The sequence below is a fragment of the Lipophrys pholis genome, assembly GCF_963383615.2.
Source record: "Lipophrys pholis genome assembly, chromosome: 2".
In the NCBI taxonomy this organism is placed as follows: domain Eukaryota; kingdom Metazoa; phylum Chordata; class Actinopteri; order Blenniiformes; family Blenniidae; genus Lipophrys; species Lipophrys pholis.
In genome coordinates this window covers 39,738,294-39,753,455 of record NC_137636.1, presented here as the reverse complement: position 1 = coordinate 39,753,455, position 15,162 = coordinate 39,738,294, and the positions used below count along the sequence as shown (strand labels likewise).

At 49.0% G+C, this 15,162-nt stretch overlaps 1 protein-coding gene across 1 annotated transcript in view; it reads right to left on the bottom strand.

Annotated features, from left to right (window-relative positions):
- Positions 1 to 15,162, bottom strand: part of LOC308106746 (transient receptor potential cation channel subfamily M member 1-like) — a gene marked incomplete at both ends in the record, with an annotated part of 49,667 nt that overhangs the window by 20,141 nt on the left and 14,364 nt on the right. The window contains 4 exons of the mRNA XM_080458656.1: positions 2,586 to 2,709; positions 6,623 to 6,797; positions 13,115 to 13,286; positions 14,021 to 14,145. Of these exons, the coding sequence (XP_080314782.1) occupies positions 2,586 to 2,709; positions 6,623 to 6,797; positions 13,115 to 13,286; positions 14,021 to 14,145 (596 nt within the window). The remainder of the gene's footprint in view (positions 1 to 2,585; positions 2,710 to 6,622; positions 6,798 to 13,114; positions 13,287 to 14,020; positions 14,146 to 15,162) is intronic.

Here is a 15,162-nt window from a genome sequence, read left to right as displayed (position 1 = left end):
CTGTCTGTCGATTTGTACATGCATTTACTGTATGTATATACAGTATCTGTGGTATGTGCATGTGTGTGTGTGTGTTTGTGTGCGTGTGCGTGCTTGCGTGTGTGTGAGCCAGCTCTTGGGAAAAAGTAGAGGATTGTGGGATTAAATAAACAACAATGTCCATTAAGAGCTGGAGTTTGGGGTCAAAGGTAAATCCTTCATCATTCTGCTCATGTCCGATTCGCAGGTTCTTCCTCGTGTTCCTCTGAACCTGCTGCTTCATACTCGGATACTTCAGCAGTCCCACACAATCAGTTAATGGTTCTCTAATCCACACCACAACAATATATTGATATTGATGTTGATGTTCCACTCAAAACAACAACCTGAAACCTGGGCCCTGTACTACCACTCTGGATTAACATACCAGGATATCTCCTACCTAGATTAACATACCAGGATATCTTCTCCCTGGTTTAACATACCAGGATATCTTCTCCCTGGTTTAACATACCTAGATATCTCTGTTAGCTAGATTATCATACCAGGATATCTCTGTTACCTGAATTAACATACCAGGATATCTCTTGGTTACCTGGATTAACATACCAGGATATCTCTGTTAGCTGGATTATCATACCAGGCTATCTCTGTTCCCTGGATTAACATACCAGAGTATCTCCTACCTGGTTTAATATAAAAACATATCTCTGTTCCCTGGATTAACATACCAGAATATCTCCTACCTGGTTTAACATCCCAGGATATCTCTGTTACCTGGATTAACATGCCAGGATATCTCTTTTACCTGGATTAACTGACCAGGATATCTGTTAGCTGGATTAAAATACTAGTTTATCTCTGTTACCTGGATTAATATACCAGAATATCTGTTAGCTGGATTAACATACCAGAATAGCGTGATCAACATATCCAGGGTATCTCTGTTACCTGATTTAACATACCGGGATATCTCTGTTACCGTGATCAACATATCCAGGGTATCTCTGTTACCTGGATTAACATACCAGGATATCTCTGCTGTCTGGATTAACTAACCCAGACATTCTGGATCTGATCAGCATTAACAGGAAGCAGGTTCTCACCTCACTAGTTCAACCAGAGTTTCCCTCCAGGATCAGAGCGTTCACCTGAAAGGGGCGGAGCTTGCAGCGTGTGACCAATCACAGAGGGAGAAACCCTGCAGAGCAGCTGACTCTACCATAGAGAAGCAGTTAATCTCTGAGATTATGAAGAATTCAAATCCATCCAGCAGCTCAGAGCAACACTGCTGCTGCAGCCAGAACCAGAACCTTCCTGACTTGTTAATGCTGACTTGGTGAGATTAGAGCAGATTAATTCATGGGACAATAGAACCGGAGTCACTTTCACTTTATTCCAGCAGAACGGTTCCAGGCAGAGCTTCCTCACTGCTCTTCTTTTACTTTACATTTTACCTCCACTGGTTCTGAGGAGGAGGTTCTGAGGCGGAGGTTCTGAGGCGGAGGTTCTGAGGCGGAGGTTCTGAGGAGGAGGTTCTGAGGAGGCGGTTCTGAGGAGGAGGTTCTGAGGCGGAGGTTCCTCCGTGTGAGTGTGTTTCCTGTTGGAATATTAATTCATCACCGTGACGACAGGAGAAGTTCTGCTTCCATTAATTCATGGTTCTGTCAGCGTCAGCATTATTATTAAGATCATTATTCCAGATCAACCCTCGTGGAGCCAAACAGACCTGGAACAAGAACCAGAACCAGAACCTCCTTCAGAGCCTCAGAGACCAGGATTTATTTTATTATGTCAAGAAGATTGTTCTGGATTAATTTATCATCTCCTCTCTGCTGCAGCTCAGAGCTGAACCCGCCCACCAATCACCATCATTTAAGAATGGGCGGGGCATTTCCCAAGAGCTGTGATTGGTCAGGAGGCGGAGCTCTGACCTCTTATCCAGAACATAACCTGGTTAGACTTTCAGCGTCAGTTACCAGGTGATTTATCCTGGTGAGAATTGAACCAGCGTCGTAGTACGGAAAACCTGAGTTAATCCTTGAAGTTACCTGGATAAGAGAAAACCTGAGTTCATCCTGAAGTTACCTAGATAAGAGAAATCAGAGTTAATCCTGAAGTTAACTCCATGAGAGAAAACCAGAGTTAATCCTGAAGTTACCTAGATAAGAGAAGCCAGAGTTAATCCTGAAGTCACAGAGATTAGAGAAACCAGTGTTAATCCTGAAGTTATCTAGATAAGAGAAAACCAGAGTTACAGTAGAGTATGTGTAGAGTAGTACAGAACCCTGCTTTCTCATGTTGTGTAACAAAGAAATAAAGTTAAACAAAGTTCTCATGATCTATGTTTATCTCATGAACATGAGCTTCATCAGGCCCCAGAACCTCGATACTAACAAAGAAAGTATTTTCAACAAACCAACTGCAGTTTTCTGATGTTGAAAATTTCCAGTCAAATCCTCTCACTCAACCTATGATGGTGATGGTGATGATGATGATGATGATGATGATGGTGATGGTGATGGTGGTGATGATGATGATGAGGAAGATGATGATGATGGTGATGATGGTGATGGTGATGATGAAGAGGATGGAGGAGGACCTACCAGAGCTCTCTTCTTCATGCACTCCATCACCATGATGAAGATCTGCTGGGCCTGGCTGCGGCTGTAGTTGAAGGTCTTCTGGATGGTGACCAGCAGCTGCTCCTTGACACTGTCACTGACCAGCCTGATGAAACAGAGACCTCCAGTCAGCATGAGGAAACAAACCCATCCAGTCAACATGAGGAAACAGACCCCTCCAGTCAGCATGAGGAAACAAACCCATCCAGTCAACATGAGGAAACAGACCCCTCCAGTCAACATGAGGAAACAGACCCCTCCAGTCAGCATGAGGAAACAGACCCATCCAGTCAGCATGAGGAAACAAACCCATCCAGTCAGCATGAGGAAACAGACCCCTCCAGTCAGCATGAGGAAACAAACCCATCCAGTCAACATGAGGAAACAGACCCCTCCAGTCAACATGAGGAAACAGACCCATCCAGTCAGCATGAGGAAACAAACCCATCCAGTCAACATGAGGAAACAGACCCATCCAGTCAGCATGAGGAAACAAACCCATCCAGTCAGCATGAGGAAACAGAACCCTCCAGTCAGCATGAGGAAACAAACCCATCCTGTTAACATGAGGAAACAGACCCCTCCAGTCAACATGAGGAAACAAACCCATCCAGTCAACATGAGGAAACAGACCCCTCCAGTCAACATGAGGAAACAGACCCCTCCAGTCAGCATGAGGAAACAAACCCATCCAGTCAGCATGAGGAAACAGACCCCTCCAGTCAACATGAGGAAACAAACCCATCCAGTCAGCATGAGGAAACAGACCCCTCCAGTCAACATGAGGAAACAAACCCATCCAGTCAGCATGAGGAAACAGACCCCTCCAGTCAGCATGAGGAAACAAACCCATCCAGTCAGCATGAGGAAACAAACCCATCCAGTCAACATGAGGAAACAGAACCCTCCAGTCAGCATGAGGAAACAAACCCATCCAGTCAACATGAGGAAACAGAACCCTCCAGTCAGCATGAGGAAACAAACCCATCCAGTCAACATGAGGAAACAGACCTCTCCAGTCAGCATGAGGAAACAGAGACCTCCAGTCAGCATGAGGAAACAAACCCATCCAGTTAACATGAGGAAACAGACCCCTCCAGTCAGCATGAGGAAACAAACCCATCCAGTCAGCATGAGGAAACAAACCCCTCCAGTCAGCATGAGGAAACAAACCCATCCAGTCAACATGAGGAAACAGACCCCTCCAGTCAGCATGAGGAAACAAACCCATCCAGTCAACATGAGGAAACAAACCCATCCAGTCAACATGAGGAAACAGAACCCTCCAGTCAGCATGAGGAAACAAACCCATCCAGTCAACATGAGGAAACAGAACCCTCCAGTCAGCATGAGGAAACAAACCCATCCAGTTAACATGAGGAAACAGACCCCTCCAGTCAACATGAGGAAACAAACCCATCCAGTTAACATGAGGAAACAGAACCCTCCAGTCAGCATGAGGAAACAGACCCCTCCAGTCAACATGAGGAAACAGACCCCTCCAGTCAGCATGAGGAAACAAACCCATCCAGTCAGCATGAGGAAACAAACCCATCCAGTTAACATGAGGAAACAGAACCCTCCAGTCAGCATGAGGAAACAAACCCATCCAGTCAACATGAGGAAACAGAACCCTCCAGTCAGCATGAGGAAACAAACCCATCCAGTCAGCATGAGGAAACAAACCCCTCCAGTCAGCATGAGGAAACAAACCCATCCAGTCAACATGAGGAAACAGACCCCTCCAGTCAGCATGAGGAAACAAACCCATCCAGTCAACATGAGGAAACAAACCCATCCAGTCAACATGAGGAAACAGAACCCTCCAGTCAGCATGAGGAAACAAACCCATCCAGTCAACATGAGGAAACAGAACCCTCCAGTCAGCATGAGGAAACAAACCCATCCAGTCAGCATGAGGAAACAGAACCCTCCAGTCAGCATGAGGAAACAAACCCATCCAGTTAACATGAGGAAACAGAACCCTCCAGTCAGCATGAGGAAACAAACCCATCCAGTCAACATGAGGAAACAGAACCCTCCAGTCAGCATGAGGAAACAAACCCATCCAGTCAACATGAGGAAACAGACCCCTCCAGTCAGCATGAGGAAACAAACCCATCCAGTTAACATGAGGAAACAGACCCCTCCAGTCAGCATGAGGATGCAAACCCATTCAGTCAGCATGAGGAAACAAACCCATCCAGTCAACATGAGGAAACAGAACCCTCCAGTCAGCATGAGGAAACAGACCCCTCCAGTCAGCATGAGGAAACAGACCCCTCCAGTCAACATGAGGAAACAAACCCATCCAGTCAGCATGAGGAAACAGACCCCTCCAGTCAGCATGAGGAAACAAACCCATCCAGTCAGCATGAGGAAACAGACCCCTCCAGTCAGCATGAGGAAACAAACCCATCCAGTCAGCATGAGGAAACAGACCCCTCCAGTCAGCATGAGGAAACAGAACCCTCCAGTCAGCATGAGGAAACAAACCCATCCTGTTAACATGAGGAAACAAACCCATCCAGTCAACATGAGGAAACAGACCCCTCCAGTCAACATGAGGAAACAGACCCCTCCAGTCAGCATGAGGAAACAAACCCATCCAGTTAACATGAGGAAACAGACCCCTCCAGTCAGCATGAGGAAACAGACCCCTCCAGTCAGCATGAGGAAACAAACCCATCCAGTCAACATGAGGAAACAAACCCATCCAGTTAACATGAGGAAACAGACCCCTCCAGTCAACATGAGGAAACAGACCCCTCCAGTCAACATGAGGAAACAGACCCCTCCAGTCAGCATGAGGAAACAGACCCCTCCAGTCAGCATGAGGAAACAAACCCATCCAGTCAACATGAGGAAACAAACCCATCCAGTCAGCATGAGGAAACAGACCCCTCCAGTCAGCATGAGGAAACAGAACCCTCCAGTCAGCATGAGGAAACAAACCTCTCCAGTCAACATGAGGAAACAAACCCATCCAGTCAGCATGAGGAAACAGAACCCTCCAGTCAGCATGAGGAAACAAACCTCTCCAGTCAACATGAGGAAACAGACCCCTCCAGTCAGCATGAGGAAACAGACCCCTCCAGTCAACATGAGGAAACAGACCCCTCCAGTCAGCATGAGGAAACAAACCCATCCAGTCAACATGAGGAAACAGACCCCTCCAGTCAGCATGAGGAAACAGACCCCTCCAGTCAGCATGAGGAAACAGACCCCTCCAGTCAGCATGAGGAAACAAACCCATCCAGTCAACATGAGGAAACAAACCCATCCAGTTAACATGAGGAAACAGACCCCTCCAGTCAGCATGAGGAAACAAACCCATCCAGTCAACATGAGGAAACAAACCCATCCAGTCAACATGAGGAAACAGAACCCATCCAGTCAACATGAGGAAACAGACCCCTCCAGTCAGCATGAGGATGCAAACCCATCCAGTTAACATGAGGAAACAGACCCCTCCAGTCAGCATCAGGAAACAAACCCATCCAGTCAACATGAGGAAACAAAACCCACCCAGTCAACATGAGGAAACAGACCCCTCCAGTCCACATGAGGAAACAAACCCATCCAAACAACATGAGGAAACAGACCCCTCCAGTCCGCATGAGGAAACAAACCCATCCAGTCAACATGAGGAAACAGACCCCTCCAGTCAGCATGAGGAAACAGACCCCTCCAGTCAGCATGAGGAAACAGACCCATCCAGTCAGCATGAGGAAACAGAGCCCTCCAGTCAGCATGAGGAAACAGACCTCTCCAGTCAGCATGAGGAAACAGACCCATCCAGTCAGCATGAGGAAACAGACCTCTCCAGTCAGCATGAGGAAACAGAGACCTCCAGTCAGCATGAGGAAACAGACCTCTCCAGTCAGCATGAGGAAACAGAGACCTCCAGTCAGCATGAGGAAACAGAGACCTTCAGTCAACATGAGGAAACAGACCCACCCAGTCAGCATGAGGAACCCAGCAGAGACAGGCCCCCCGGGCCTGGAGTGTCCACTCACCCGTCCTCCTCGCTGTAGCGGTGGGCGAAGGACAGGATGTCAGCAGCTCGACCGCTTCCATCACAGACCACCACCGGGACTGGGGGCTCCTGCCCCAGACTCTCCAGGACCACGGAGATCACGTTGGGACCCCCTTCCAGGACCAGGCAGACCACCGGGACCCCCTGACCCAGACCTGGACACACACACACACACACACACACACACACACACACCAGCTGCTGTAAATAAACCAGATTGAGCTGAGAGATTATTTTAATCTGAGTCCCAGGAGGTAAAACCTGTCCACCAAACACTCACATGACACCGCTTCTATAAAACATGTAAAACACAGCACACACTAGAAGACAAATCAATGTGGAGGCAGAGAAGGACGAGATGGACGAAGATGTCCAGTCGGTTTTCTTTTATTACCTCCAGCAACAAGACAGTTCACCTGTGTGCTCCTCTAGTGTGTCACTGCACTTCTTCTTTTAACACCTCCCCGTCACCCACACACCTCCCCGTCACCCACACACCTCCCCGTCACCCACACACCTCCCCGTCACCCACACACCTCCCCGTCACCCACACACCTCCCCGTCACCCACACACCTCCCCGTCACCCACACACCTCCCCGTCACCAACACACCTCCCCGTCACCAACACACCTCCCCGTCACCCACACACCTCCCCGTCACCCACACACCTCCCCGTCACCAACACACCTCCCCGTCACCCACACACCTCCCCGTCACCCACACACCTCCCCGTCACCAACACACCTCCCCGTCACCCACACACCTCCCCGTCACCAACACACCTCCCCGTCACCAACACACCTCCCCGTCACCCACACACCTCCCCGTCACCCACACACCTCCCCGACACCAACACACCTCCCCGTCACCCACACACCTCCCCGTCACCCACACACCTCCCCGTCACCAACACACCTCCCCGTCACCCACACACCTCCCCGTCACCCACACACCTCCCGGAGGACCGGGGCAGGCAGGGATGAGCTGGAACCGGGTCGAACGTGCGGGCCGCCTCCTTGACAACAGGCCGCCTGGCTGTAAACAACCAGGGATCTGATGGTTCTGGCAGGAACTCTCCGGGGACCTGCAGCGGCTGACCAAACACCAGCTCTGCAGACGATGCCCGGAGATCTTCCTTCGAGGCCGAACGCAGGCCCGACATGATCCACGGCAGTCGGTCGACCCAGTTGCTGTCCATGAGAGTGAGAGTGGCGTTCATCGTGCGATGGAAACGCTCACAGTCCATTGGCTTGAGGGTTGAAAGCCGTCTTCTGGTGTAGCTGCACTCCCAGGCCTTTAGCCACCTCTGTCCACAGCTCAGAGGTGAACTGGGAGCCTCTGTCCGAAGTGACGTCCAACAGCATGCTGAACCGGGCCACCCAGGTGGATATGAAGGCGCATGATGTTGTCGATGCTAGAGGAACCAACTCCTGCCACCTAGTGGTCCAGAGGAACCACCTCCGGCCAGCTCGTGGTCCAGAGGAACCACCTCCGGCCACCTAGTGGTCCAGAAGAACCACCTCCGGCCACCTAGTGGTCCAGAAGAACCACCTCCGGCCACCTAGTGGTCCAGAGGAACCACCTCCGGCCACCTAGTGGTCCAGAGAAACAACCTCCGGCCACCCAGTGGTCCAGAGGAACCACCTCCGGCCACCCAGTGGTCCAGAGGAACCACCTCCGGCCATCCAGTGGTCCAGAGGAACCACCTCCGGCCATCCAGTGGTCCAGAGGAACCACCTTGGACCACCTAGTGTTCCAGAGGAACCACCTCCGGCCACCCAGTTTTCCACAGGAACCACCTCCAGCCACCCAGTGGTCCAGAGGAACCACCTCCGGCCACCTAGTAGTCCTGTCCACCATAGTGAGGAGGTGAGTAAAGCCTTGATCACGCCCTGATGCGATAGGGCATGAACAGCATCAAAAACCTTCCGTAGCCAGCCAGCAGCTACCGTGGGGTGGGGCTGCCAGTAGGTACCAAGGGGCGGGGCTGCCAGCAGCTACCGTGGGGTGGGGCTGCCAGCAGGTACCAAGGGGCGGGGCTGCCAGCAGGTACCAAGGGGCGGGGCTGCCAGCAGCTACCGTGGGGTGGGGCTGCCAGCAGGTACCAAGGGGCGGGGCTGCCAGCAGGTACCATGGGGCGGGGCTGCCAGCAGGGACCATGGGGTGGGGCTGCCAGCAGGTACCATGGGGCGGGGCTGCCAGCAGGGACCATGGGGTGGGGCTGCCAGCAGGGACCATGGGGTGGGGCTGCCAGCAGGGACCATGGGGTGGGGCTGCCAGCAGGTTTCAGAGTGGAGAGGAGTTTCAGATAAGAGTGACACCATGCGAAGGAGTCAGCTGAGAAATGTGAGTTTGTTCCAGAGGACTTGGTGGTTGACTGTGTCCAATGCCTTCTGGACATCTAAGAACAGGGGTTGTTGTCTCATAGCAGTTTCAGTTTGTCACATGAAAAAGCAGTTTCCTGTCTCTGTAGAGTGATATGGCTGGAAACCAAACTGCGTTCTATGCAGTGGAGAGAATCCTTATTGAAGATGTTTCATTCAGTGAGTCGCCACCATCTTCTCAGTGATTTTAGATTCAAAGGGTTCGATGCTTATTGGTCGATAATTTGAAATCTGTTTCACAGCCTGACTTAAAAACGGGTGTTATGTTGTCCTCCTTCCAAGAGGACGGAACTGCTTCTTGATTGATTGACTGATTGACCAAGTGAGTAACAGGGTGGAGCAGTGCCTCAGCGGGTTCTTAAAAAGTTGCTGTCCATCCCCTGCACACCCCTGGCTCTGGAGGTTCTAAGGGCAGAGATAATTCTGGGTACCTCAGCCACTGATAAACCTTGTAGCTGAAAGCTGGGCTGCTCTTCATTGACTGAATGAAGTAGAATAGTAGATGGAGGACAGAACTTTGTAATATCAAATATCCTGTCTACGAAACGATTATTGAAGGCATTGGCCAATGTCAAAGGACCACTGATCAACTCACCTTTGATTTCTATTTCAAGAGGTTCCATCACAGATTTCAAACTTTTACCAAGGAATTTATTTCAAATTTGCCAATTTTCTTCTGTTACGTTTTCTGTGATGTTAACAAAGCGATATGCTTTGGCTTTTTTTAAGGGTTGTTAACTTTATTACCACCATGTGTACATTGGTCCCGGACAGTGGACAGGCCAGTTTTTAAGTATTTCTTTTTAACATTTAACTAAAGCCACTGCTAAAGCCACTGCTAAACCACTGCTAAACCACTGCTAAACCACTGCTAAACCACTGCTAAAGCCACTGCTAAACCACTGCTAAAGCCACTGATAAACCACTGCTAAAGCCACTGCTAAAGCCACTGATAAACCACTGCTAAACCACTGCTAAACCACTGCTAAAGCCACTGCTAAACCACTGCTAAACCACTGCTAAACCACTGCTAAAGCCACTGATAAACCACTGCTAAAGCCACTGCTATTCCATGTTCTTGTACTGAAGAGTCACCATGACCAGCAGAACAGCTTCTGGAGCTTTAGTGAAGAGTCACCATGGCCAGTAGAACAGCTTCTGGAGCTTTAGTGAAGAGTCACCATGGCCAGTAGAACAGCTTCTGGAGCTTTAGTGAAGAGTCAACATGGCCAGCAGAACAGCTTCTGGAGCTTTAGTGAAGAGTCACCATGGCCAGTAGAACAGCTTCTGGAGCTTTAGTGAAGAGTCAACATGGCCAGCAGAACAGCTTCTGGAGCTTTACTGAAGGGTCACCATGGCCAATAGAACAGCTTCTGGAGCTTTAGTGAAGAGTCACCATGGCCAGTAGAACAGCTTCTGGAGCTTTACTGAAGAGTCAACATGGCCAGCAGAACAGCTTCTGGAGCTTTAGTGAAGAGTCACCATGGCCAGTAGAACAGCTTCTGGAGCTTTAGTGAAGAGTCAACATGGCCAGCAGAACAGCTTCTGGAGCTTTACTGAAGGGTCACCATGGCCAATAGAACAGCTTCTGGAGCTTTAGTGAAGAGTCACCATGGCCAGTAGAACAGCTTCTGGAGCTTTAGTGAAGAGTCAACATGGCCAGCAGAACAGCTTCTGGAGCTTTACTGAAGGGTCACCATGGCCAATAGAACAGCTTCTGGAGCTTTAGTGAAGAGTCAACATGGCCAGCAGAACAGCTTCTGGAGCTTTAGTGAAGGGTCACCATGGCCAGTAGAACAGCTTCTGGAGCTTTACTGAAGAGTCAACATGGCCAGCAGAACAGCTTCTGGAGCTTTAGTGAAGAGTCAACATGGCCAGCAGAACAGCTTCTGGAGCTGTACTGAAGGGTCACCATGACCAGCAGAACAGCTTCTGGAGCTTTAGTGAAGAGTCAACATGGCCAATAGAACAGCTGCCACCCAGTGGGAGTGTTGGTGGTTTCCTGCTTCGGTCTTCTTCTACTCACAGTTTCCATTTCTTCTTCAAACGAGCTCCTTGAAAAAGGTCCAGAAGCAGGTCCGCCATCACCTGATCTAGATGTTTAATTCGCCGCCATCCCCTCCAGAACATCAGATAATAACAGTGCGTCATCACCACCTGCTCACGGGCCAATCAGTGAAGCTCATTTCAATGATGACACCCAGACCAGCGCTAGAAACTCTGCTTGTCCTGGGGCGCTCTGGCAATAACATCACAATCTGATTGGCTGATGATCCTGTCACTCAACATTTCAACCCAATAGCAGCGTCCAGCTTCCATCAGAGGTGAGCAATGGCATTCCTGCAGGCCCCAGGAGAGGAAAGGAGCAGTGGTGCGTTTAGAGGACGTAGGAGATTTGAGCTCCACAAAATATAACCATTCGTTGTCAAGATGAAGTTGCAGACTGAACAAGCAGCAGTGCACTGCTGCCCCTGACTGCTCACCACTGCTGCCCCTGACTGATCACCAGTGCTGCCCCTGACTGCTCACCACTGCTGCCCCTGACTGCTCACCACTGCTGCCCCTGACTGCTCACCACTGCTCGTTATCATCCCAGTTAATATTGAAATTGCCAATAATGACGATGTCTGTATTTTGGACATGTAATTTCAACAGGTTTCTTTAGCTGGTTATAGAACTCTACCTTTGCAGTAGGGTGTCTTTTCCACCAAAAAGAACCACCTGCTACTTCAGGTGCTATTCAGTCACTCCATCTAGTCTGACCTGAACCTCAGATGAAAACATTGAGTCTCCTCGTGTCTCTATTGGGTTTTTTAACATCTGCCTTGTTTTAGTCTGGAGCCCCGGAGTGGCCAGAGAGGAAAAACAAAATTAAATTAAATTAAATTAAATTAAAAATAAATAAATAAATAAATAAATAAATAAATAAATAAATAAATAAATAAATAAATAAATAGATGGATAGATAAATTAAAATTAAAAAAAATAAAATAAAATAAAATAAAATAAAAAAAATAAATAAAAATTAAATAAAAATTAAAAAAAAAAAATACAATTAAAAAAAAATAAATAAATAAATAAATAAAAATAATAACATGAATGAGTTTGGGTCTTATTTTTCACCATTCCAACATTCCATAGTGACTTTCTGCTCCTTTCACTTTATTTCTGGACGTGTCTGAATCAAAAGCTTCAACATGGAGGTGTAGAATGATAGAACGCTGCTCTACAGCCGTTTCCATGGTAACCTAGGTAACCACTCTGATTAAAGTTCTCTTTCACATGAAGCCATTAAAAAGCTCATTTTAGCTCTAAAAACTCCAACTTTCATTTCCAGTAGTTTGTAGTTTGTTTAGTAGTTCCTGAGGAACCAGAAGTCTGGCTTCATTAGAAAGAAGTTCTGTAGAGCGTCTCATAGCGGAGCGCCCCCTGCTGCCTCATGAGGACCTCAGCCTGCGGTCAGAACACCAAACAAGACCTGGAGGTGGAGTTAGTTACAATGATGTCACCATGAAAAGTCTGAAAAGAACTGGTTCTAGGTTCTAGATCCACCAGCTGACTGACTGGAGGAGCTCTGCAGCTCTAGAACCACGGCTCTGCCATCGCCCATTAGATTATCTCCTTCCCTCGTATCATCAACTTGAGGGAACAACTTATTATCTCCTTCCCTCACATTATTGACTTGAGGGAGCGACTTCTTGCTTGTTCAGCGTTGGAGTTATCACTTCCTACGAGGCAGAAGAGACTTCTGCCTCGTAGGAAGTGATACCTCCAACGATAACTCCGTCCCCAGCTGATGACCTGTCAGACCCTGTTCTGGCCCAGCAACGATGTGGGGCCAGTTTAGCACTCATTTAGCCCCTGATAGGCCGGGGCTTTGGCGGTGGAAAGACAAAGAACTGGTGCTAAATCATGCACTGGCTCCGAACAAGAACCTGGTTCTTTATGGTGGAAAAGCCTCCAATATAAACAAACAAAGATGAGGGACATTTCATTAGACACACACACATGTTTAAATTTGTGGCTTGGGTTCTTCCCCAGCTCTGGCTAGGTTCTGGCCCAGTTCTGGCCCGGTCCCTGGACTCACGTGTGTTGATCTTCTGCAGGGCAATGTGTTTCTCCAGAGTCCGGCGTAGGCGGACCTCGGCACCGTACTTGCCAGCGGTTCCGTTGTCGCACAGGATGAAGTGGGAGTGGCTCCCGTTCAGGACCGCCAGCTTACTGAGGGGGTTGGACATGGTCTGGTAGGACCGGGTCACCTGTAACACCAAGACCTCACTCAGTAGGGGTATCTGGTTTGGTCTTGGTCTGATTCAGACTTTGGTTCAGTCTCTGGTTCACTCTGGCTCAGTCTCTGGTTCAGTCTGGTTCAGTCTCTCATTCAGTCTGGTTCAGGCTCTGGTTCAGTCTGGTTGTCTCTGGTTCAGTCTCTGGTTCAGTCTGGTTGAGTCTGGTTGAGTCTGGTTTTCTCTGGTTCAGTCTCTGGTTCAGTCTGGTTCAGTCTAGTCAGGTAGGTCTCTGGTCAGTCTGGTTCAGTCTGGTTCAGTCTCTGGTTTAGTCTCTGGTTCAGTCTGGTCAGTCTGATTCAGTCTGGTTTAGTCTGGTTTGGTCTCTGGTTCAGTCTGGTCAGTCTGGTTCAGTCTAGTCAGGTAGGCCTCTGGTCAGTCTGGTTCATTCTGGTTCAGTCTCTGGTTCAGTCTCTGGTTCAGTCTCTGGTTCAGTCTCTGGTTCAGTCTGGTCAGTCTGGTTCAGTCTAGTCAGTCTGGTTCAGTCTCTGGTTCAGTCTGGTCAGTCTGGTTCAGTCTAGTCAGCTAGGTCTCTGGTCAGTCTGGTTCAGTCTGGTTCGGTCTCTGGTCCAGTCTGGTTCAGTCTCGTCAGTTGGGTCTCTGGTCAGTCTGGTTCAGGCTCTGGTTCAGTCTCTGGTTCAGTCTGGTTCAGTCTGGTTCAGTCTAGTCAGTTGGGTCTCTGGTCAGTCTGGTCCCTGGTTCCTCACGTCTCGTCCGATTAGGTCCTCCCGGTTCTGGATGATCCCCCAGGGGGCGAAACCGACGGCGCAGACTCTTCCTCTGGACTTGGAGCTGTGGTCCTTCAGGGCGTCTCCAACATGGCGGATCACACCTGCAACAATCAGACCAGGACCTGATCAACCAGGACGTGCAACAACCAGACCAAGGACTGATGGAAACTGTTTTTCAGATCAAAAGACGACTCTGTTCTGGTTCACGTGACTCCTGTAGAAAACCTGGTCCTGGTCCAGTAGTGGTCCCGTGATGGACTTTGTTTTGGTACCTGTACTGACTCACTGAACTCACAGTAACCAAAGTTGGCCGTGTTAACCCTTTGAACTGTATTTTAATCTCGTGACCTCAAGGTCCTCCTGGCCCTCCTGGCTCTCCTGGACCTCCTAGTCCTCCTAGTCCTCCTGGTCCTCCTGGTCCTCCTGGTCCTCCTGGCTGATTCTACTTCTGGATATGAAACCACGTAACTCCATGTCTCAATCTAAGTCCATCATAACTGAAGACACTGACAGTTGTCCTGCTTTATTTGGTGGACATGTCCTGTCAGACTGTGATGGTGTTAGACCCTGGTGGAGCTGGTCTAGACATGTTTGTTCCCCTCAAACCTAAGAAACATTCCTCAGTAAACCCTCCCCTTGGATTAACCAGTCAGGTCTCTGTCTCAGGCGTCAGTGTAGGAGGACAGAGTGTTTATGGAAATCCACTGAACTGCAGGTCCCCCGGCTGCTTCTTAAAGAATTATTACTGGAACTCAATGAGAGGAGGACAGTTGTAAGAACATCAAACTTCACCAACCTCATTTCTGTGAACAAAAGAAATTCCAAAGTTCTTTAACACCATAAATGTGATAGTCTGTCCTTCCAGTCCACCAGTCCCCGTGTCCTCTCACACTGAGTGCAAATACTTATTAAAATATTCTGTCAATAAAGTGAGTGAAACCAGGATCCTCCGTCGTCTGTCCTCTCCCTGCAGCTGCTCCAACATCTCAGTTTAAACTCGTCTCCGTCTCCCTGGAGGACGTTACAGGCCTGATGACCAAACTGAAGTCTTCCTATGGCTCCTTTCATTTTCTCCCTCCATCTTTGTTTATTAATGTTTTTAAATCAACTGGTCCCTC